At 48.9% G+C, this 22,734-nt stretch overlaps 3 protein-coding genes across 3 annotated transcripts; 1 reads left to right on the top strand and 2 right to left on the bottom strand.

Moving 5' to 3' along the window:
• Window positions 1-6,955, bottom strand: tbc1d17 (TBC1 domain family, member 17). The gene is made up of 17 exons (XM_086175597.1): window positions 6,851-6,955; window positions 5,652-5,747; window positions 5,497-5,574; window positions 5,151-5,262; window positions 4,880-5,063; window positions 4,598-4,709; window positions 3,753-3,923; window positions 3,547-3,672; window positions 3,358-3,461; window positions 2,983-3,077; window positions 2,791-2,907; window positions 2,549-2,649; window positions 2,331-2,430; window positions 2,067-2,164; window positions 1,583-1,699; window positions 1,409-1,495; window positions 1-1,256 (listed from the first exon to the last, which is right to left on the bottom strand). The coding sequence occupies exons 1-17, from the start codon at window positions 6,899-6,901 to the stop codon at window positions 1,077-1,079; spliced, it is 1,929 nt and encodes a 642-aa protein (XP_086031723.1). The 5' UTR covers window positions 6,902-6,955; the 3' UTR covers window positions 1-1,076.
• Window positions 6,956-9,547: 2,592 nt separating this feature from the next.
• akt1s1 (AKT1 substrate 1 (proline-rich)) lies at window positions 9,548-16,569 on the top strand. Its single transcript, XM_086175571.1, has 6 exons — window positions 9,548-9,701; window positions 11,604-12,198; window positions 12,281-12,554; window positions 13,130-13,213; window positions 13,303-13,469; window positions 14,311-16,569. Exons 2-6 carry the CDS (start codon window positions 11,803-11,805, stop codon window positions 14,446-14,448), a joined length of 1,059 nt encoding a protein of 352 aa, XP_086031697.1. The 5' UTR covers window positions 9,548-9,701; window positions 11,604-11,802; the 3' UTR covers window positions 14,449-16,569.
• Window positions 14,467-22,530, bottom strand: LOC147217520 (tripartite motif-containing protein 16). Its single transcript, XM_086175572.1, has 5 exons — window positions 22,424-22,530; window positions 18,489-18,515; window positions 18,345-18,407; window positions 17,689-17,828; window positions 14,467-17,372 (listed from the first exon to the last, which is right to left on the bottom strand). The coding sequence occupies exons 1-5, from the start codon at window positions 22,443-22,445 to the stop codon at window positions 16,968-16,970; spliced, it is 657 nt and encodes a 218-aa protein (XP_086031698.1). The 5' UTR covers window positions 22,446-22,530; the 3' UTR covers window positions 14,467-16,967.
• Window positions 22,531-22,734: the final 204 nt, after the last annotated feature.

Genomic DNA, 22,734 nt, shown 5'->3' with positions numbered 1-22,734 from the left:
TTTGCCCGCCGCATTATTAATTTATTTGGTAATGATCAGTTATCGGACATGATACAGAAAATTACAAACCGTTAACGCTGAAGAATGAGGAGACATGCAGAAACCTCAGACAAGGCTGTGTGTAGTCCAACGGTGGGGAGAGTCCACTGCTGGCGAGAAAGGGTATCGTCACCTTATCCCTTTTATCAGTAATGGTTTCCCTCGGCGACAAAGGTCACGGCCCCCCGAGTCCACGGGGAACACCGGTGGAGACACTCAGCTGTGCAATGGCGGTCAGGCGATTGTAAGAAACAGCAGCAGATATGGGAAGAGGGATGGAGGGTGGGCAGCGTGAGCAGGCGTGCAAACATACACACACCAGATGTGAACTCTCCCATGAAAGTCTAAAAGGTGCCGTCTGGTCCAACGAGGGATTAAAACTGGTTTGAAGGCTGCACGGCGGCTGCGGGGGGAGTAGACCGACAGATTCAGGCGTCCTTGATTATTTGGGGGGTGAGGTGTGCCAACATACACACAGGAACACACGGCAGCACACTTTCCCTGGTCCATGTAATTGCCACCACTGAAGAGTCAGTGGTTGTCATCTTGTCCGTAAGGGATGGGATTGAAGGGTGGCGAGTCCGACGGGAAAGAGAGGACTCCAGGGGAGCCACCTGTATTACCCGTCTCTTCGGGGAAACAGGGAGATGACAATCTGATGGCATCCATGTTAAACCCGAACACACCTCCGCTTAAAGGCTAGCGGCAGCCCCGGAGTACAGTGCCTCCTGTCCAGATTTGCCACTGTGTGAGTGAGTGGAAAAAAATTCAACACGCCCCAAAAGGCACTTGTGCCGTGTTCGCCGTGGATCCGCAGGCCGGGGCTCACATCATGGTGTGACGGGAAAGGACAGGCTGTGGTGTGGCCGTGGGCAATAATACTAAGGAGGATTCATTAAAAGAAAAAAGACCCGACACCACCACCTAATGCTAATATACCGTAGTGGCAGTAAAAATCTCTTACAGCGTGATTTACAGTTTTTGTTCCTTTTCAGGTGGAGAGAACCTTCATGGTCTCCTCTGACACTCGCTGGCCTTCATTTTTTTTGAGAAAAGGTGGGAGAGGGGCAACAGGCACTGGCGGGGGCGGCGGCTCCTGCCTGGGACTGCTCCCAGGGGCGCTGTGTCTCTACAGCCGGGTGGAGCTCGGGGCTCTCGTCTTCAGAGCTGGACGGGACATAAAGGCCCAGGACCTCCTGCACCTTGAGGGGGAGGTCCTGGGGAAGGAAGGGGAGAGGAGGACATCAGTTTAAACACCCACTGTCTAAATGTCAATGACTTTGGAGTTAGAGTTAATGTTTAATGCGAATCATCAATAACAATAACAATAAAAGAGCTGGAAGACAGATTTGGAGTCAGCGGTTCTTACTTGGCAGAGGGCAAGCTGCTGGTAGATGGCTTCTGCCCCTTTCAGAACACTCTGAAGGTCCAACTTCATCGTCAGTTCGTTAATGTGCTGCAAACAAATCGGGGAGGGGGGTGTCATGATCGGATGACGGGCATGTTTACCGATTTCCTGTCTGACATGTGCACAGACACCAACCTTCAAGATGGTGTTGAAGTCGTGGTCAGAGCCGATCAGCTCTCCGCGCTGTGACTGGAGGATGGAGCAGGCGATCAGCAGGTGGAAGTTCTCACAGGGGAGGCGAGTCCAGAGGACCTGGGGAGGCGGCAGGACTCGGTCAGAAACACCATTTCCCTCAAATCCTGAGCTTTTATTTTCTGTCAGCAACACCAATGACAGGAACCCATTTCGATCACCCAACCATTCACTCTCATTCATAACTGAGGACCATTCAGTCTTCAATGAACGTAGGATTGAATGTTTTTGTGGACTGTGGGAGTGGGATAGAGAACCCAGAGGAAACCCAGGCTTGAGAACATGAAGACAGAGAGCCCTGTCCACCACTAGTTGAGTCACTAATACATGTACATGTGGCAATTTTGCGGTGATCCCACGGGGAATTCAGAACCTCCTGGATGGAGATCGGAGACATCGGTCATAACGAAGGATGCTTTGCACTCACCTCCCATAGGATCAGGATGTCCTCAAAAGAGAACTCCCTCTTGAACCAGATGAGTAGCCAGCGAAAGCAGAAGCACAGAGAGCCGCTGTCCTGGGAGTCTATCAGAAAAGAATATCTACTCAGTGACTGGTTCGGCTGGAGACACACGCCCGTATCTGTCATTACAGTTCACACTAAGGAAAGCTGGCCTTTTCATTTTCAGAGCCACAGCTCCCGTTCTCATTTTGTTCAGTCAAATGGAGAGAAAAATTTAAAATGCCCCACCCAGGAAGTCACATAGCTCCGGGTCCAGAGCCCTCAGCAGCACACTGAGCTGCAGGAGCTGCTGCTTCATGGCCTCCTGAGACTCCTCAAAGTTCTGATGCTGCAGCAGGAGAAAGTACGACACTGAGAATCCTACTAATCCACCCCTACCTCCATACTGATGACAGATGGGGGGAAAAAAAACGAGTCTTTCAACCGGAGGGGGCGCTCCTTCTTACCACTAGCTCCATGAAGCCGGTCAGACACCAGAAAGACTCCACCTCGTTCTGAGTGACGAAGAGCAGTGGGGAGAGCAGGTCACTCATTCCCTGGACGTAACCTGTGGGGAGGAGAGGAAACATGTCAGAGGGGGGCACCTTTGGGAGAAGGCCTGAGAAGGGGAGGAGCAAAAAGCAAGGAAAAGAAAGCTGAGGAGGGAAACTGGTATCTGATGGAAAAGTCGGGGTGAAATAAACCGTACCCAGATCAAAGTTGTACATGCAGTACGTCATCAAGACATCGTGAAGGAGCGTCAGTCCCGGGTTGTCATTCCCAGAGAAGAAGGTGTTGTGCCGGTCTGTCCGGCTGACATCCCGCTCTGTCACGGCACAACAAAGACCATTTCAGAGTCAAACACCGAAGGCGAGGGTGGATCTTCTGTTAGCGCACTGACCAATCAGACTTCTGTATCCTCTGAGGAGAGAGTTTCTCATCTCCTGCTCCTCGCTGACGGACTTCCACTGGACCTTCATCCTGAAGTACTGGTCCCTGCAGACAGAGTGGGGCGGTGAGGACGTGTCTGCAAAGATCTGCTGTCTGGCTCTATATTTTTAAAATTTTAAATTTGTCCATTTTCGTAACTCCTTGAATGTCTTTTGCAAACAAATTTTTGCATTCAGAGCAAATAATGCAAGTTTTGTTGATACATTCAAGCATAATCCCTAGGGATTTGTGGTTGCCGAGCAGGAATATCCACCAGTCTGTCTTCTGAGTTTTATACAGCCAGACCTGAACTGAGGGAGAGCGGTGGTGAGGCTGGCATACTCACGTTTTCATCCGCAATATCTCCTCCCTCTCTGTGGTGGTGCTGTTCCACGGATAGAAGCCTAGCAGAAACTTCCACACCTCCTTCCTCAGTGGGGGCGCGATGCCCTGCAACCAGGTAAGAAAAGAAACGGGCTGGTTTAGAGAGACGAGTCTGAGAGTCTTCCCTGCGTGACTTGAACTGAGTTCCTACCCCTCGGAACACCAGTTCCTTGACTCTGTCTGGGTTTTTCACCCGTCCCTCAGAGTCCAGGAACTTCTCCCAGTCATCCATAATGGGTCCCCTTGTGACCTCTGGCCTGGGGCCCAGCTCCACGCCCTTCATGGAGTGAATAAAAATAATCAGCGTGCACACAGCACACACGTACCCCTACACCAGACAGCACCGCCGAGTCTTACACAGGTGATGAGCTCAAAGCCAGGCTCCTCGTCCAGCTGGTGGGGCAAGCTGGGGTCTCGAGCGGAACGTGAGTGGAGGGGGCTGTCTGGCGGGCGGAGAGCAGCCTTGAAGAAGTTAGTGACTTTTGAGAACCCGCCAAACGTGGTTGCATAGGGGTCCTGGATGAATCTCTGCAGGAACAGACAGAAAACAGGGCTTGGAGTCGAAATAGAGCAGGCCGCATTTTAGCTTTGACGTTCAAGGTGCACCCGCTGCATCAAGCGACGCTGCCGGGCTTCGTCTGCTAATTGGAGCATTTCTTACAGTAAACTAACAAAGGCAGGACCAGAGGAGCCTTAAGACAGGAATGCATCAACAATAGGAGAGATGACAGCTATGTCCTACACACCCATGGGTCCTTATTGGGTAGCACTGACACAGTCATACTAAGAATCTGGGTGTGAAAATGACGTCAGCACAAAACGACCAAACTCATTGTGCTGAGCATCATCACTAAGTGGATGAAATGAGCAGTAGCTCTGATTAGCAGGAATTTGTTGTGCGCTTTTAATCCAAAACAGAATGCAGATGAAGATCCCCTGACTTTACTGATGAAAGAAAGACTCCATTACCAATTTATGAGACTGATTATAATAAAACACGATCACTTTTTATTCATAAACACAAATATATGATAATTGTTTAGATAAATAGCAATTTTACAGAGTTTAATCACTGGTTTATAACAATCCTGATAGCTTCTTTTGAGGTCAAAAGTGCTGCAATTGTAAATATATATTGCAGGAAACAGAGGACTAACTATCACATGAACATCGTTTTTTATTGAGTGTTAAAATTCCATTACCGAAAATATGTCAGCGCCTCCGTCTTCCAGGAGCTGCAGCCTGTCAAAGGATTCGGACAGAGCCCCAGAGTCATGTGGGTAGGCCAGGAAGAGTCGCCCATCCACAGGTGACCTGATCAGAAGGAGACATGTGATGTTTTGTTCCAAATGTGTGTTGCGTCAACAAAGGCTTGGAGGGGAGCAGGGCGGGGGTCAGCAGGACACAGCGGATCAATCGCAGTCATGAGATTCACCATCATCACCACGTCAGAGAGAAAGTTGACATGAGGTCAAGATCCTTACGGGACCAGGCTTATGTAACGACTCAGCGCTCGGAGCAGCTCCCTGGTCCCTCCACGATGAAAGTGCAGGGGGGGTAGGGGGTGGCCTCCGCGACTAGTCAACACCAGAAAGTTCCGACCCAGGGAGAAGCGGGCCCTCCGAAGGGAGTACAGCTCGGAGAGTGGCAGTGAAAAGGACCACTGGCCTGAGGGGGACGAACAGGGATGTTTGTGCTTTTGTTAATTACATTTGTAGGGTATGCACGTTAAGTGACAGAAAATACAAGCCGTACCTGAATCCTTGACGGGCACGTGCTCCCGATCTTTGGCAACTGTGCTGATGACTGCCCAGTCTGGTTCGTAGCCAGGATCAAAGTTTGTGTCCTCCTCCCCTCCTTCCCCATCCTAGGAAAACGATGGGTGCTTGATGAGATATCTGTCTATATAACTGCATCCTATACAAGTATATGCATGAAAGGACCAATCATTTTTACATCCTTGAGAGTTACGACAATAATACCTCCCTTACTCAGAAATACAGATGAGATGTTTTCAAAAACTTTCATCAGAATTCCCTATTTTTTAGTTGAAACAGATGCAGAGCCTTTGGGTGAAATAAAATGATTAATGATCACAGACCTTTTTAGAAAAGAGCACCGTGGGTGCACTGCGGCCCTGGTCTTCCAGGGGGCTCCACTCTAAAGCTGCCACTCCAGCCTGCAATGAATTCATGATTGAACATCTACAATTTTTTTTAGATTCTTCACACTCCTGACCCACACAGGCCGTCCTACCCGCTCCACGATACGTATGAAGCCTGGGATGGTGGTGTCCTGGTTACTCCTCTTGGCATTGGTGTGCAGATAAACCCCCTCCTTCTCAAAAATCAGCTGAAGAGAAACAAAAAACAGAATAATACAAGTGATGAAATTAGTAAACACTAATATCAAGCTACATGCTGTATTTCTGTTCATGACCACAAACGATTGAGGAGCAAACAGAAATGGCTTCATGGTGCAAAGACAGTGAAAATCACAATCATGATGATTTGGATTGGTCATTAGATATCCAGCATTTATTGTACTTTTAATTACAAGAGGTAAACAATGGTAATTTACCATGCCTCGACACGCCAACAGAGAAGCAGCTTGGTAAGAGCTGTAGCTCGTCTTGAATTTTGTGATTGGTAGAAGAAAATATCTGAAAACTGAAATGCCGCATTGGCGGCCCTGCAGAGGTCCCCTTTTAGGGGAGCAGTTCTGGTCAAGAAGTGGCTGATGCAACTGCAGCCAATCTGGGATGTAATATTTTCACCTTCACAAAAGTCAACATATATTGCAGTTACTTCTGCTTTATTTTCGCTCAGGGTAAATAGGCACCTTGGGAGGGAAAAATTATACTTTGGCGTTTTGCAAAACGTTCCATTGAAACTTTAAGCTGATTTTTCAAACTATGCAGTAGCTATACTCCTCAGTATTAGACACTTCGTTTCCCCAAACATCTGAATTCTTTCACTGTCTTTACAGGGTGAGTAGGCCTTCCAAAAGCTCTTTTTCTGTGACTTTCCACTTCAATCGAAACGAGTTAAGGAACCGACCTCGGGCTTGTATGCCGGTGGCCTCGGGCGTCACGTGACCTCGGAACCGACCGGAAGACATTGGCCACAAATTGGCCGAACCTTTATTTTTGTCCGCCTAAGTTTGCCAACTAGTTCGCTTTTATGGTAACAGAGTTAAGTGTCCGCTCGCAAAAAGACACCGGAGCTCAGAGTGTAACTTTCATGGACTCTCGTTCGACCCATTCGCTTTCGTCCGAAATGACGCGACGACTAGCTTGACCTGTTCGCGTAAGCTAGCACGACTGTAGCACGACGCCAAGCTAACGTTGTATTTTTTAGCTCCTGCGACGTCACAGCAAATCGTTGGTGTTCACTCTCCCGGGGTTCACAACGCGTCCGTTACCCGCAATGAGAAAGGAAAATTCGAATACTTACCTTTGAATCTTCATCGCTCGGCTCCATCCTGTCGTCGCTGCGTATCTCCATCGCTGCTCCAAAACAAACGTTACGTCACACTTCCTGCTTGCGGAAGCCCCGCCTCTACATGTTGACGTCATAAAAACCAGCAGGTCGGATTAACAACAGAATATTAATCACTCAAATACTCCAAGACATTTTTGTGCCGTGTATTAGTAAGATGTGTTTACTTCGCGAAAGTGCACTTTACTGGGATTAACTAGTTACTAAAATAACTGATTTATGAGAACATGACCAGTCTTTTTAATGTATTTCGGAAAATAACTCAGAAACACTAATGTCCCAAGGGGAAATTGAGTCATCCCATTTATAGTAAAGAAATAAAAATAAATGATATAAAATGATCAGAAATTAATAAATAAGGGCAATAAAATGTAACTTATGTAAAGAAGACAGATAATAACATTTAAATAAGATAAGATTAGATTCTTTTGGGAAAACATTCAGCCTTTGTGTACCACAGACAGGTGGTATGCAGGTCAGATGGTGATGTCATGTCCGTCTGGTTAGTCCTATTTTGGTTTTCCCATAGTCACGATGCACACCTCCGGATTGTACCAGCATTGAGAAGGCGCCAAGGGCTTTTTTTAAGGGTGTGTTCCTCTTCATCGTCGTCTTTATTGGCTTGCAGTGACGTCAATCTCTGGGTGCACAGCCCAGCGCTGGGCTCTTGGAAAAAAACGTGCCCTCCAAATCTCTACATTTGGAGCCTGTGGTCTGGGCGGCCTTTTTTGACGACAGCCATCGCTTCACCTATCTGATGTCAGCATGGCAAACGGCCCCCGCTGTGACATCACAAAAGGGACGCACGCCGCTCGGTGATAAAGCCGCTGCCTGGATAGCCCCCTGTCAATGCTACTGATATCCCGTCGGCGGCAGCAGTTCGGCACTTTGTCGAGCACAGGTAAGGTGATTTGACTTAAAAATGACCATAAACATCCCTTTAGAGTTATAAAGAAAAGCACCAAGCATTTATCCAACCTTTTCCTAAAGATATCCCCAATAATAATAATAACAATAATAATAGTAGTAGTAGTATTTTTGTCGAAATATTCTTGTCTTGGCAACTGGACTTTAATTTCTTTGTCCAGTTGTCAAGACAAGAAGATTTTAACAAGATTTTACCATAATCTGTATGACTGAGAACCTCCACAGATAGTAGTGGACAATAATAATAATGCATTTTATTTGAAGGCGCTTTTAACAATAAGAGCTTAAAGTGAGAAGGAGCAGAACAAAGGGGCTACAATTCGCTGCCAAGTAAACCCTGCTCAGATCATCTAAATCACCATTTACTTTAATTAAACTATTGCTAATTTGAGTTTTGCACAAGCATCTGTGTAGATATAAATCCAGACTACCGCTACGTGCAAGATTGGCTTTACACATTATGAATCATTGATTTAAAAAGAAAAAAAAGGCTGCAGATCTTACAGTTCAAGAGGCAAATGCCTGGAAGTGACACAGTCATTCATCAGAATTTTTTCTACAAGCAGGAAAAATAGATTTTTGTTATATTACTTGCTTGCATCATTCCACTCTGCTTCCTGTTTGGGTGGGAGCAGACTTGTAGGTTTTGTGCTGCATTGCATTAATGGACTGACTCTGTGGAACCGTCCGCCTCAGGATATCAAGCAGGCCTGCTATGTGGACATTTCTGAAGCAACCTGGTTGCTGTTGATAATCAGCCATGGATTGTGTTGAATTTTGATTGTTTTATGGTAAATATTTTTTTTATTTTCCCTTTCGGATGGCTAGCACCTCTGCCTGACAGCTAGAAGCCTCCTGCCTTCATCCCGACCGGGGGGCCTTTCTGTGTGGCATCAGCATGAGTTTCCTCACTGCATCCCTGACAAAAATGAATGACTTTCATTTGTGTCCTTCTCATATCACCTCTCATTTGCACAGCACTTTGATGGAAAGTGCTTTATATATATTTATCATTATTATACATGTTGCTTTCCAACTCAGATAGCTCAATTAATTTTTGGCCACTGAGTCTAATACATCCAAACAGTATTAGAAAAGTTTATCCGTTCAGGTTTTCGTGTCCAATTGTCCAAAATGTTGGATTGACCAACGGTACCTGGGTTGGTTTCTCCTCCCTCAAATCTCAATAAGCAGTTGAGTGTTAAACACTCAAAATCATCAGTGATTTAATAATAATTAAGGTATATATTTCATCAATGTGGTCCAGTAGTCACTTTCACTTCATTAAATCAGCTGTTTCCATTTAAACTGGAGTTTAACCCTAGTCCACATGCACGCGCTCGCCAGCAGCTGCGACGTAAACGTGCCCGCGACACCCACGAGGACGAGCACGGCCGCGCGGGTCACGTGTACAACGTGCGTTCGACTGGAAGTCAGTAAACAGGTGACGTCAGAGCCCGATCAAGCTCCGTGGAGGCAGCATGACCGGAAGTGCTGAGAGCCCGATGCCGCTTTTCACAATAAGAGCACGGTGTGGCGAAATCCCTCGGCGTTTCACGATTGCAGAAGTCGAATCTGTTGAAAAGTCGATAATCGGTGACTTTAAAAAATATTTCACACCACTATATCACACGGCTGAATACGGGTATGTACTTTCCTAAGAGGCAATCGCACAGAAGACGGTCGTCGACTTTGATTTTATTTTGAAAATCTCACCAGGAATCACTATATTAAGCCTCGCTAGCTTTCCGCTGCTGAGGAGCCCTAGCTAAGGGGAGAGAAGCAGTGGGTGAAGGCTGAAGACTGAAGACGTGTGATCGCAAGAAGTCACGTCAACATCGACAAACAAGTGACAACGTGAAGGAAGGAACCCGAGCAGGTAGGCGAAGACCCCCTCCTGCCGCCCTTGTCGTCCTCTCTTTCCCCGCCGCCGCACCGGCGTCCGCAAAAAGCCCGAAAAATGGAGGTGAAATGTGGTTCCATCCTCGGGAGGCTGCACACAACACTGAATAAACAAGATCAACAACAACAGCTGCAGCCCCGCAGAGACGGGGAGGAACCGATCGCCGTTTCAAAGCGACCCCCTACCCTAGCCCCCCCACCCCCCTAGCCCCCCTCCAACCGCCCGGTTAAAGGGCCGCGGGTCCGAAAGGGGACGCGGCGTCTGTGGGTGTCATGAAGTTGCAAAGCTACAGCGGGTTAGCATCGGCTGCTGAGCAGCTGCCCCATTGAGGCGCTGCGGCAGCAGGCAGATTTGGATAATCCATGCTGCGTTCAATGTCTAAATGCACGGATTTTTATACATTTATACGCGCCCTGTCACGGCCAGCGTTCACATAGCGTGTCTGACTTGCAGAATAACTGCAAAGCACCATGGCGATCCTCCTAGATGTCCCCCCCCTCTTTCTTTTGACCTAAAATTTCCGTGTGCACACTTTTTCCCGTTTCTCTAAGTCGCTCGCCGGGATCAGGTTCAAACCTGCAAAGTGACTTTTTTGCACCGAACCGACGACACAACAATCTTATTAGACGCACCCCCACCTCTTCCACTAGTGTTCCGAGCAGAAAATCCTCTCGGGAAATTGGGCTCGGATCGTGTAGTTTTTGGAGGACGGGAGAATTGCTTTGGCTGCAAGTCTAACAACCTGTTGAGTTGTTTTGACAAGGTGAACTCCTAGATACCATTAGGGTGATCGTGACCCAGAGGCCTCACTTTTTTGCAGTGACCGACCTGGCTGCTCCGCCGCCTCTGAAGATATTGGAGTCCAGATGAAATAAACTTGGTTACATTATTTCCGCAAAAATGCCCGATAGCCCACTATGACTCGATTTCAAAGGAAAACCAGGATATCAAAGCTTAGAAATGGAGGTCCCCGGACACAAGAGGGCACTGTGGGCCTCTGACCCGGCCTTGACCCCAGAGGTCAGGGTTGAAAGTGGAAGATGAGAGGCTGCAACTTTATTTAGTTTTCCAGCAGAAGGAGCGTAAAAGTGGGAATGAAGCTGCTTTTTTTTTTTTTGTAATTTCCCCGAGATATGTTTTTCAAACTGCAGGCCTGTCAGTCTGATTTTATATGAAATGTTTAAATAATTAGTTCAGTGTCAAGCACAAAGTGTATGCAGCTATCATAAGAAATAGCTCATTGCGAAGGAATTTTTAAATTATTCTAATGTAGGCCAAAAGCCCCAAAATGACAGAACTGGAGTTAGAAGGAAGAAGTTTGGTAAATTTGAAAGCAAATCCCAGATTTGATTAAACTGACTTGGCACAATAGAGCAGTGGTTCCCCTCACAGCAAGAGGGTTCGAATCTGACAGGGGCGCTTCCTTTGTTGAGTGTACCCCTTTGTCTGCGTGGGTGTCCATCGGGTTCTCCGGTTTCCTCCGGCAGTCAGAAAACATGCAGAAAGTTATTTTGAAAAAATTGCCAAAGTGCCCAACGACAGCTTGGAATGAGAGTAACTGGTTGTATGTCTCTATGTGATGTCTGAATGGTTGTCTGCCTCCATATGTGGCCCTGTGATTGACTTAATTACTGCCGACAGAGGCTCTAGCACCCCCACAACTCTGAGTGCAGGCTAGACGGTGTAGATGATGAATGAATGAAAGGACTTTGGACTTGACTATCAAGTAGAGCGTTCCCTGGTGTTGGACTCAATACGCGTCACGTCATTCTGACGCTCTCTGAAAGACACCAAATTCAACTTGCTGTTCATCCAGAGTCACGATCCAGTTTTCCAGCTACCATTGAGGTTGGTTTTTTTTTCCTCTTAACTTCTCAGGTTAACAGCAGCATCTTGGCGCCGTCTCTCCCCTGGCTCCCTCCAGCGTCGAAGGAAGTCGCCCGGCCCGTCACGTCGCGAGGTCACCCAGTGCCTCCACCCCTTCGTCCTCAGCTGCACGGACGCCACACGCCGGCAAGACGGCACCCCGCCCCTGAAGAACGTCTGCTGAAGCCGCTCGCGCCTCCCGGCTACCGCCATGGCCTCCATCACCCAGTCGTCCGAGCCCGAGATCCCGGACAACCACAGAGACAGCTGGCTGGTGCTTCTCGCCGCCGCCGAGGCGTACTGTCAAAAGTCCGGCTGCGACCTGGCCATCCTCACGGCGTGCAAGAAGTTCCGGCCATCGGGCGCCGTAGAGGGCGAAGGGGTGAGGAAACGGGAAAGCGGCGGCGCCTTTCCCCGGGAGTGCGACTTCTCCTACAGCGTGTGGGGTCAGGGGTTCCTGGCCGAGTCCGCCCGCCGCTACGTGGACGACATCGGGGTGCTGCACTCGACGACCTTGCTAACGGCTCACCGGCACACACGCCAGGTGGGGGTAGAGGGAGGAGCCAAGCTGGCAGTTGACATGACCTCTGACCCCGGACACAGAGGGGTGAGTTGTGAGTTGCGCTTCACTCAGGCCCCTCCCCCTCCCGCAGCCGCCTCACAGGTTCTTTAAACGTGTGTCGTTTCAGAACCCGTCAGTAGATGGCGTGGTGGGAGGAGTCAGCCCCAATGGGAGGCTGTTCTCCCAAAGTTACCCCTCCATCTACACCCCGGGGGCTGTCCCCGGCCAGGGGGGCGGGCAGGGCGGCAACGGGGAGAGGGAGCAGGAGAAGGAGGCGGCCAAGCAGGGGAGGCAGAGGTCCGGGATCGTGGACGTGGAGGAAGAATGCGAGGACGAGGACGAGGAGGAGGAGGAGGAGGAGGACATGGACGACAGGAGAACCTACGGGAATGAAAGTGCCGGTGAGGGCGTGATCGCGGTCGAGCAGCAAACTCTTCATTTTGTTTTAATTTCTCAAATTGGAACATGTACCAGCCGGCGCGGCAACACGGGGGTGGCCGACAGGAAATGATGTCGACATCCCCACGGCTCACAACACGCCAAGAAATTCAGTGAACGAATGAAAGGAGAATGGTTAATTCTTAAACTGACTCGGACTCAGTAATAGAAACACACCCTTTGAATTTAGCAACATCACACTCCTAGAGGTTCGAGACCATTTAAATCTGATCAAGGTTGACATTTCATGAATAATTAAAAAAAAAAAAACTGTCAGTGTTATCCACGTGTCCCCCGCAGCAAGAAGGGTCCCACTTCAATCTGCCTGGGTTGTGTGTGTGTGTGTGTGTGTGTGTGTGTGTGTTCTCTCCATGTTCTCCCATCTGGGTTCCTTCCATGTTCTGTAGATGTGAAAAATATCTCAGTCGTCCAGGTTAAACCATGCAGTGCAGTTGATTTCGGAGCTTGTTTGTGTATTTGCTCTCCGGACGTCCCCCCGGCCGCGTCTGTGAGGAATGAGCTGCTCTTTGGTTTCCAGGTGTGTTTTCGATGGATGAGGACTCCTTGTCCCGGGACTGCGAGCCCTTCTTCGAGTCAGACGGCGAGGAGGAGAGCACTGACGGTAAGGGGGGAGGAGGGGCTTCCACCTGTCGATCAATGCACCGTGATCACCCTTACACCACACCTCGTGTGTGTGTGTTTGTGTCGCAGGCTCGCTGAGTGAGGACGCCCCTCCGCCCTCGCGGGGCATGGCTATGGGTCACTCGTCCCGACATGCCCACCCCATGGCGCTGGCCCGCTCTCTGCCCGTGTCCGTGCCCGTTTGGGGCTGCAGGGGCGGCAGGGCAGCTCCGGGGGACAGCAGCAGCGGAGAACGGGTGAGACTCCACCCTCGATCACATGGTTTAACGGACTGTCAGTTTCACAGTCAGTCACCACTGCTCTCATTTAAATCCATTTATTGTTTGAATGCATTGTTTTAGGTGGGCTGAAACAATACTATGTCTTAAATTCCAAGACATAGTATCTTCCCCAATACTACTCATAATTCCGAAGATGGCTAATCAAAATAAATTGTACAATATTTAGTAATATAGTATTTTAGAACATTATTTTTGGACTATTTAATATTAATTTATGATGTAGACTTGACCATCAAGTATTAGGTTTCTGAGAACACTGACTGTGACAAACGCTGGTTTCATTGTTTTTTAATGGTTAATTAGGCAATATATTGTTAATTTACATTAACGCCACCGTGACCTTCCTCCTCACTCCCCGTCCCCGGGTGTTGTCCAATCATTTGTCCAAGAAATTGGGAACGTAAACCCATGTCATCTTTTCACGACAGCTTCTGCTTTTTCTTCCTGGAGGTATTTTTCAGACCCTGACTCTCTGACAACTTTACACTTGAGGATTTCTTCTTTTTTTTTTTAAGCTTTTGCACATCCCATTCACCAGTCATTTGATCTCCACGATAACGGCCGACCTTCTCATTTGTAGAAGATGCAAGAGCTTCTTAGAACCCTGTGTGTGTGTGTGTGTGTGTGTGTGTGTGCGAGCGTGACGTCAAACTGTTCCCCCTTGGTGATTCCTGTCCTCTGTGCTAATGTGTACGATATGACGGGATTTAATTGACGATGCTAACGGTAGCCGCTAACCATCATGTCTGTGGGTTGAATTAGAAGTAGAACTGTGAGTGGATTTCCTTCGTTTCAGGTGGGCTGCGCTGACCTGGAGCACATCGCCGCCAGCATGAAGGCCCTGCTGGTCCCCGGCGCCACCGATGGTACGGAAATGTTCGGGGCCCTCCCTCGTCCCCGCCTCAACACCGGGGACTTCTCTCTCAAGCACTGAGGAGAGGGGTGAGGGAGGGGAGGGGTGGGGAGAGGGCCTGGGTAGCGACTTAGAGAGAAAGAGAGAGAAGGAGCGAATCAGTGTGAAGGAAACATGGCTGGGTTGCTATGGCGATGAGCCAGCAGATGCAACGTCACCGCAGCGTGAAGCATCGGTTTTATTCCTTATTACCCCCCCATCACACACACACAAAAAAATTTCACGGCATCTACTTTGTGGAGTGACTTTCAAGAGGAACACTAACACCGTCAACACTATTATACCACCCACCGTATCACTACACCTTACGCATTAATGAATACTACACCCCTCCACACCCCCACACGACACTCTGTTTGGACCGGACAGATGCACACGTGAATTTCAAATCACACCCCCGACACCTCGGATACCGGGCGGGGTCCGGCGGCGCTGCACGCTAATCCGCCTAGTGTTTCCAATGCTAACAGCGGGGAGGTTTTACAGGACGCAATCGGGCGACCCTCAATCCGCCCCTTCACGTCGGCAGTAAAAGAACCCGATTGCAGCATTTTGACTGTGAATGTCATCTGTTTAACTGAAAATCCCGCAGTGGTTTGGGGTGTGCACATCATCGCCACTGATGCTTTTCCACCCCCAACACTTCTTTTTTTTTTAAACCTACACAAAACAACATGCAGATTTAAAGCTGCAGCTTCATTTATCAGACTTCCCAAAACAAACTATAAAACCCAGTCATACATTTCGACTGCTGGTGGCAGCGACCTTCTGACAACCTCCCCTGTGTTCCCTCACTTCCTGCTACCGAGCCTCTCCTGAAACTGTAAGCGGCCCCTTTGACGAGGCCCCGCCCCCTTTCATAATGTTTACCGGCTGTTAGCTAAACCAAGCTAGTTGCGTTTTAGTAATTTGGGGTTGGGGCCAGGGTAGGGGCCCCTGGAGCTGAAACTGAACTTGACTCTACAGTGCGACTCCAGAACCTCGCTGACTCGCTTAGCCTGGCGTCTTGACCCGAAAATAGGTCAACCAGCCCAGTAAGAACACATTTTAAGCCGTTACCTGCACGTTAAGCCGTTTTTCTTCTTCTTTTTTTTTTTTTTTTTTTTTGACGCCACCCCCCCCCTGCAAAATTTCAATTGAGTCTTTGGTTGTCACCGCGGGTAACCGTCTCAAATGCGGTTGCAGCCAACAGGTTGGGTCACGGGGTCGGGGTGGGGGGGGTTAACAGTTCGCATGGCTGCAATAGACTCTTAAACGCCACTGTGAGGAAATGGCAGTTACAAACTTTGGACACTAGATGGCAAGTTCACCTTTCTCTTTTCACAAAATACTTGTTCGGAGGAGCATGTGACAACGCGTTTTTTTTTTTTTTTTTTTGAAACAATTATTATGGGGATCATTTTTGAGCTTCACGGTGCTTTTACTTTGCATCAGAATAGCCCTCAACTTCCACTCCCCACCCCTGCACATTTACAGTCCCAATGGAATCAGCAGTTTTTTCACCTGAGCCGGGCGATAGCTAGATTTTTAAAAAAATATTTCATAATTCGGAAAGAGTCACAGCTGCTAAGCGAAACCCTGCCCCCCCCCCCCCCCAACCCCCTTGCCAAACCCTCATCTCCTCATCAGGCGGTGTGGGTTGTCTAAGCCGAACTTGTGATGGCAAACCTCCGTCGTTGTCGATCTCGTGGCTCAACGCATTGTTGGTATCACTTCCAGGCGATCGTAATTCTCCCGTTATTTTACAAGCGGCCGACCCCCCCCGCCACCCCCCCTCAATATGACTCTGATCCTCATTGGGTTATATTTTCAAATTGTGAGTTGGGGGGGATGCAGGGACACCAGCAAGATACTAATCATGCCTCTTTGTACTTTTATTTTCTTTGCCAATGAATGACTGACTGATGGAATGATTGTAAACCAATATCCAATTAAACAATTTTTTTTTTTTTTTTGCTCCAAATATCTTGGTTGAATGAATGTGAAAGTGGTTGAAAGAAAGAAAGAGAGAGAGAGAAAGTGAGAGCGTGAGAGAGATGGCTTGATTTTAAAAGGAAAAATATCCATCTCTGACTTTTTTTGGGAAAACAACCATGTTGTGTTCAGTACTTTTATGTTTCAAATAAAGGAGCAACAACGAGACCAACGCCTCGCCTCGTGTTGTGGATGTCAGAAGTGCAGTGGCCCCCCGTGGCCTCTCGGGGCACCATTTTCACGTGAAATATCACACGAGGATTCATGTGTTATTACATAACAGCTGTATTTATTGACTACGTAATCTCACGCAGGAAAGTGTAGAAGCTATAAAGTGAAACAGGCAGAAAAACAGGAAAGACTTTGCTCAACTTTTAAAATAGAATGACACAAAATAAATAAACAGGGTCTTTTGACTCGATACGAAAGATCTTTTCATGCAACGGACGAACCATCTAAACTCCCGGCCTCTTGTTCCCCGAACCTCCTGACACCTACAATTTATACAAGGTCACCCCCCCCCCACCCAGACCCACCCAGACCCCCAAGCAATCCTCTCCGCCTGGTCACTGATCTTTTTTCCGAATGAGGCAGAAGGAGTTTGTACCGACCCAGATGCCCGGGAAAAGCTTCTCCTGGGTGTTTGTTTTGAATTTGTGAATGAGCCGCACCTCCTTCTCGGCCTCCCCCTCCACCACCAGGAACTTGATGATGCCGGCGGGTTGGTCGACGTAAACCCCCAGGGTGGGGGTCAGCGGGAGCTGGACGTCCACGTTCTCGCCGTTGTGCCACACCTGATAGCAAGAGCCCGCCCAGCCGACGCCCCAGGAGCTGCTGTTCTCCCCGAGGCCGCAGGGCCCATCCTGTCCCTTCCGGGGGGCGCTCTCCCCGACCACTCCGATCACCACCCAGCCGTCGTAGTCCACCTCCCAGTACCCTCGAGAGCCCTGCAGGGACTCCTTGCAGAGGACCTGTGAGAGCGGAGGAGGACGCTGTCACATGATCATGTAAAACACGGAAGCCCGGGGTTAATGCAGCATGCTCAGCAGTGACCCTTTGTGACCATGCTACTACATTAACTTAAATACCTATAACCTGAAACAAAATAATTCCCCCCTGGGGAAGGTTAGTGTTTGTCTTATTTGGAATCGCCTGATCCGAGTGAACCTGCCACCAGAGGGCAGTCCGTTCAAGATAATTACAGGTACTATTCCCTAGTATTCGGATTTTTTGTCGTTCTCATGCAGCCTCCTGCGGGTGGGTGGGGGTATGGGAGGGTGTGCCTACCTGTGGGGAGTGCTCGTATCTCTCGGGCCTGGTGGGGTACGGGCAGACGGCGTCTGAGGTGCGAGCCACCTTGGCCCCGGCCTCTGATATCCATAGCAGTTTCTGTGCAGTTTTATCGTCCAGAGAGACGGGAAGCCAGTCTGTGTAAGGGAGCGGGGATGGGGGGCAGATAGGGGGAAGAAATGCTATCAGGGTAATCTGGTTTTTTAAGCATCAGGAACAGTTACTGTATGTCCGGACTCCAAGTATTTTTTTTTTTTGTAGTTTGATTTCCATAGACTCCAGTGCTCTGTTGGAGTCACTTGTTAACCCATGGAGACATGGCTGATTTCACCTGCTTGTTTTTTTTTCTCAGTTGTTGCCTTGGTTATGCTTTCAAATTCAGATATCAATGTGGGTTGATTTTAATAGATCGCTTCCCCAATGCTGTTTTTGCTTCTCCGGGGCGCAAAATGTGGATTTTTTTTTTTCTGCCAAGCACCACTTTTCTTTAAAGAGGTAACAGTTACAGAACATTTGGGAGGTCCAAGACTTGGAAATGCTGACTCTTACTCAAGCCCTGTATTTGTATCGCTGTATTTGTCCCTTCAGGGCACAGCGGGAGGATGCACGGTCCCCCCACTCCAAACGTCCAACCGGCAAAGTGTGTCACTTACGCTTCATGAAGTCGGCCCTGGCGGTGGGTTCGGGGATGTTCGGCTCATAGGGCGGCAGCTTCACTGTGAGCGTAAATTGGTTTAGTTAGCATCGCCCGTTCGATTGATCAGCGAGCGTTATTGACAGATGAAGAAGGTGCTCACCCTCCTCGGCCGCGGCGTTCCTCTTTCCTGCAGAGGGTTAGAGAAAGAGGGTGTGAGTCCCACAGCATGTTAATCGGTGAGCATTACACAGGTGGAACAAGCTCTTGCTGTAAACAAGCCAAATACTTTGGCCCCTGTCAAGCCCCCCCAACACACACACCTAAGGCGTCTCCTGTTTCTGCGCCCCATCGTCGACAGCAACCGGCGGCCCCAGTAAATAATCTGTTCCCGACATGCTGCAGATCAGAGGGAGGCATGCAGCTCGGGCAGCGTCGCACTGATTCAAGAGGTTCCGGTTTCTGCATCAGGGGCCCCTGACAGCAGGAATCTCCGTCTAAGTATAAAATGTTCGAAAGGAGACGCGTCTCTCGCCCGGCCGACGAAGCCCTCCGCCGTGACCCAACCCCGCATCAATCCCCCGCGATCGAGCCGGTGCGTCGTCTTGCATTCTTAGAAAAATTGCGAGCCAACACCGACCGGCCCTTGTCAGGGACCCCCCCCCCTCGCCCGCCTGCCCCCCAGAGCCCCTCTGTGCCCCCTGTTTTCCCTGCGAAGGTCATTGCTGCTCTGGTTACTGTTTCTCCAATTTCACACGCCTGGGCGCTCATCACTCTTCCTCACCTATCAGACCGTTACATCAATGCGTCCCGCCGCGCCAGGATTAGACAACCCCCCCATCCTTGTACGGAGGTTTATTTATCCCTGTTTTTAACTCTGATTTTCTCCGTCGCTAGCGGCGGCGTGCTAAAAATGCTAGCTGGCAGGAGAACACGGTAGCAGGCGGAACCTCATTAATCTCACCGGAGGCCGCGGGGGTCCGTAAACAAACACACCTGCGGCCTTGTGGATTAAAAACAAATAAATAGGCAGAGACGTACGTGAGTAAACTTTGCGGAGGAACTGCATTTTAAGCACAATCCCCCTCAAAACAACATTTTGTTCCACCGCCTGTCTCTGCTGCGAGGATGTAACCTCTATAATCCAGGGTCTAAACTCATGTATAATCCAATACTTTTGTAATCCTAGAAATTTGAAAACACAAGATGTAATTTCGCAGTCATTTACATTCAGACAAATTCAAAAACAGCAGTGTTATTTGTGCAGATTATTGCTGCACTAATAACCATTTACAAGTTAATGTATGCAATTTCTACTGACGACCAATAAAAGAGGGTTTCGGGGTTTGAAAGACGTAAAAGTCCTTAAATTCCAAAATATAGTATACCTTCCCCGATACTAATCATAATTCCGAAGATGGCTAATCAAAATAAATTGTACAATATTTAGTAATAAAGTATTTTAGAACATTATTTTTTGATTTGGACCACTTATTATCAATTTATGATGTAGACTTGACCATCAAGTATTAGGTTTCTGAGAACACTGACTGTGACAAATGCTGGTTTCATTGTTTGTTAATGGTTAATTAGGCAATATATTGTTAATTTACATTAACGCCACCGTGACCCCCCTCCCCACTCCACCGTCCCCGGGTGTTGTCCAATCATTTGTCCAAGAAATGGGGAACGTAAACCCATGTCATCTTTTCACGACAGCTTCTGCTTTTTCTTCCTGGAGGTATTTTTTTAGACCCCGACCCTCTGACAACTTTACCCTTAAGGATTTCTTTTTTTTAAGCTTTTGCACATCCCATTCACCAGCCATTAGGTTAGATCTCCATGTTAACGACCGACCTTCTAATTTATAGAAGATGCTTCTTAGAACCCCATGTGTGTGTGCGAGCGTGACGTCAAACCGTTCCCCCTTGGTGATTCCTGTCCTCTGTGCTAATGTAGACGATATGATGTGATTTAAATGACGACGCTAACGGTAGCTGCTAACCATCCTGTCTGTGAGTTGAATTAGAAGTAGAACTGAGTGGATTTCCTTCCTTCGGCCGCTGATCTGAAAGGGATTCCCCGCTGTGATGATCCCATTTAATCCCACAATTAAGTCATGAGGATAGCTATAATCGACCACCTCTTCACCCATCCAACAATGGAATTTGGTAGGTGGACTTCCATGTGCGCACTTACGATGTTTATAATGCTATGACCCGAATGCCCCCCCCCCCCCCAATTGAATCATAGGCTAGCTGTCGTGGTGACGATGCTGATGGGCTTATCTTTTAATTAATGAATCAGTTTGGTGAAAAAATAAACCGAGGTCTGATGGTGTTTCCAGAGAGAGCGAGGGGAGCGCAGGAATATTAATCCGACCCGCTCGGGCTCCGGGATCCAATTACGCTTCAGATCTGAATTTGGATCTTCTGCGCTCGCCCTCGAAGGCACCATGCCGATCTACCCTCTCCGACCTCCCCGGGTCTTGTCAGAGAGACCTACTCGGCATAAAATCGTCTCCAATTTATAGGACGGTTCTGGCATCCATGCAGGGGAGAAGCAATCGAACACCTGGAACCCCCGGGGTGAGATATTCGGTGGTCGGCGAGGGGTGAGGTGAGGTAAAACCCACAGGGGAGGGGGAGGGAAGGGGGCAAACCATGATTAGCAGCATCGACAGGAAAGGCTCAGGGGAATAGACAGATAGTTGGAAAGATTGATGAGCTGACATTGCGGCCATCAAGAAGTGAGAGTCCTGAGGGGTAACGGGGGGGGGGCTATAAATAATACACCGTGTCATCAATCAAATGATACCGTGATGAAGTTGCTCGGCAGGAGGTGGAACATCTGGCGGGTGCTGAATTTGACTTCAAACATACCCCGGGGTGGCGGGGGGCTACCGGGCGCTAAACCTGAGCCCCCCTCCCCTGCTGAGAGCCAAACAGCTGAAAAGGACGCCGCCAACGGGGGAGCATCGAATCCCCGATACCTCGCCAACGCTGTTTGCTTTGGCGGCGTGCTTAGTGGACTCCCGCGCCCTCCTCTCACCCAACCTGGACCCACAGGCAGAAGAGAATTATTATCCCCGGAGATCATGTTTAATGAGCAGGGGAGCTGAATGGAGGTGGTGGCGAAGGCTCAGAGTTGACTTTCCCGGTCCGATGTTGCTGATGAGGAGGAAAGGCGGGAGGCCGCGTGCAAGTGGGTGTGACGAGAAAACCGAAAAAGGTGATCCGAAGGAGGTTCGGTAAGGGGAAAATTACACTGTGAAGTCCGGTAGGGAACGGCCAATCACAGCTGACACTGGAACGAGAGGCGGGGTTTAACCTGGACGGGGCCGCCGTCGATCATCTCACCCTCTCTTTTGCACTCTTATGGATGATTTAGTCGACTTCACTGAAAGTATTAAAAGTACCTCGATCTGCAGTACTTCACCCGGTAAATTCAGAGTAAATTCAAGAGTAATGATAGATTAAATTAAAAATTAAAAAGCTGTCAAACTAAAAGCCCTCCTTGGCCGCTGCCTCGACTCCAGCCGCCTCCATCGGCAGGGGGGCACCTTCTCCGCCCACTCATGTTAAATTTTCTTTCTTCCTTTTTTGGAAAATTTGTCTTCTTCGTTGACGCAGCGACGAACCCAGGATGCTACAGGTTATATAATGTTACATAACTCACACACACGCTTGTAATACGCCAATATTCTCCGTAGATTACATCAATCCCGTCAGAAGTGGTTTAGAAAACACGCTCGAGAAAAAAACGGTTATTGATTATTGAATCCTTCCCCGACAGTGACGGGGAAAGGAAAATTGGTACATTTTTTCTCCTGTCTTGAGGTCAGAGTGCATGTCTGACACACAACAGGGAAAATTATTGGCCGGTCGACACCGACGCGCCGCCGATCCAGTATCAATACCATCAACTCAACTACGGAAAAGAGAGAAGTGATCGATTGGAAACCGATCCAGTTAATGGTTGCATCTGGGTCGAAGAGGCGGCGCGGCAACCGGCGGCAGGAAGATTAAGAGCGAGGCGGTGACTTCAGGGTGCGGCGGTGCTCCCACCTTCGAACCCTGGAGAGGGGAGCGATCCTACCTGCTTTCTTGGGCACGGGCATGGCTTCCCCACTCGGCGTTGGCACGGCTGGGCAGAATTCAGCAGGTCTGGAGTTTATAACCACCAAACGTCTCCTGGGGATCCCTCTTATTAACTCCTGGATGGGGGGAGGAGGAGGCGGGAGGAGGGAGTTTGCATGGGTTTTGGGTGGGAAGGGGAAGGTCCCGTCACATGACACTGCTGATCCTTTCTAGGGATCAGCAGGAGACGAGCAAATACCCAGTATATTTCAAGTATGTGTGCACACACATGGACCGAGCATGTGTATGTGTGTGTGTGTGTGTGTGTGT

Source organism: Fistularia commersonii, chromosome 28, assembly GCF_037954325.1.
Source record: "Fistularia commersonii isolate RoL2024-O1a breed Wild chromosome 28, RoL_Fcom_v1.0, whole genome shotgun sequence".
Lineage (NCBI taxonomy): Eukaryota > Metazoa > Chordata > Actinopteri > Syngnathiformes > Fistulariidae > Fistularia > Fistularia commersonii.
Note: the sequence above shows the minus strand (reverse complement) of the source record. Positions and strands in the feature narration are given on the sequence as shown.

Bases quoted from the DNA above. Each gene is read 5' to 3' on its own strand.
- tbc1d17 (XM_086175597.1), bottom strand. From the start codon at position 6,901: ATGGAGATACGCAGCGACGACAGGATGGAGCCGAGCGATGAAGATTCA. The intron at 5,263-5,496 runs GTCTGTGATCAT...TCGTTTTCCTAG, and splicing joins CGGTGCTCTTTTCTAAAAAG to GATGGGGAAGGAGGGGAGGA. The intron at 2,165-2,330 runs GTGGGGCATTTT...CTTTTCTGATAG, and splicing joins GGAGCTATGTGACTTCCTGG to ACTCCCAGGACAGCGGCTCT.
- LOC147217520 (XM_086175572.1), bottom strand. From the start codon at position 22,445: ATGCCCGTGCCCAAGAAAGCAG. The intron at 17,829-18,344 runs GTAAGTGACACA...TCCCTTACACAG, and splicing joins CAGGGCCGACTTCATGAAGC to ACTGGCTTCCCGTCTCTCTG. The intron at 17,373-17,688 runs GTAGGCACACCC...CCGCTCTCACAG, and splicing joins GATACGAGCACTCCCCACAG to GTCCTCTGCAAGGAGTCCCT.
- akt1s1 (XM_086175571.1), top strand. From the start codon at position 11,803: ATGGCCTCCATCACCCAGTCGTCCGAGCCCGAGATCCCGGACAACCAC. The intron at 12,555-13,129 runs GTGAGGGCGTGA...TTTGGTTTCCAG, and splicing joins CTACGGGAATGAAAGTGCCG to GTGTGTTTTCGATGGATGAG. The intron at 13,470-14,310 runs GTGAGACTCCAC...CCTTCGTTTCAG, and splicing joins ACAGCAGCAGCGGAGAACGG to GTGGGCTGCGCTGACCTGGA.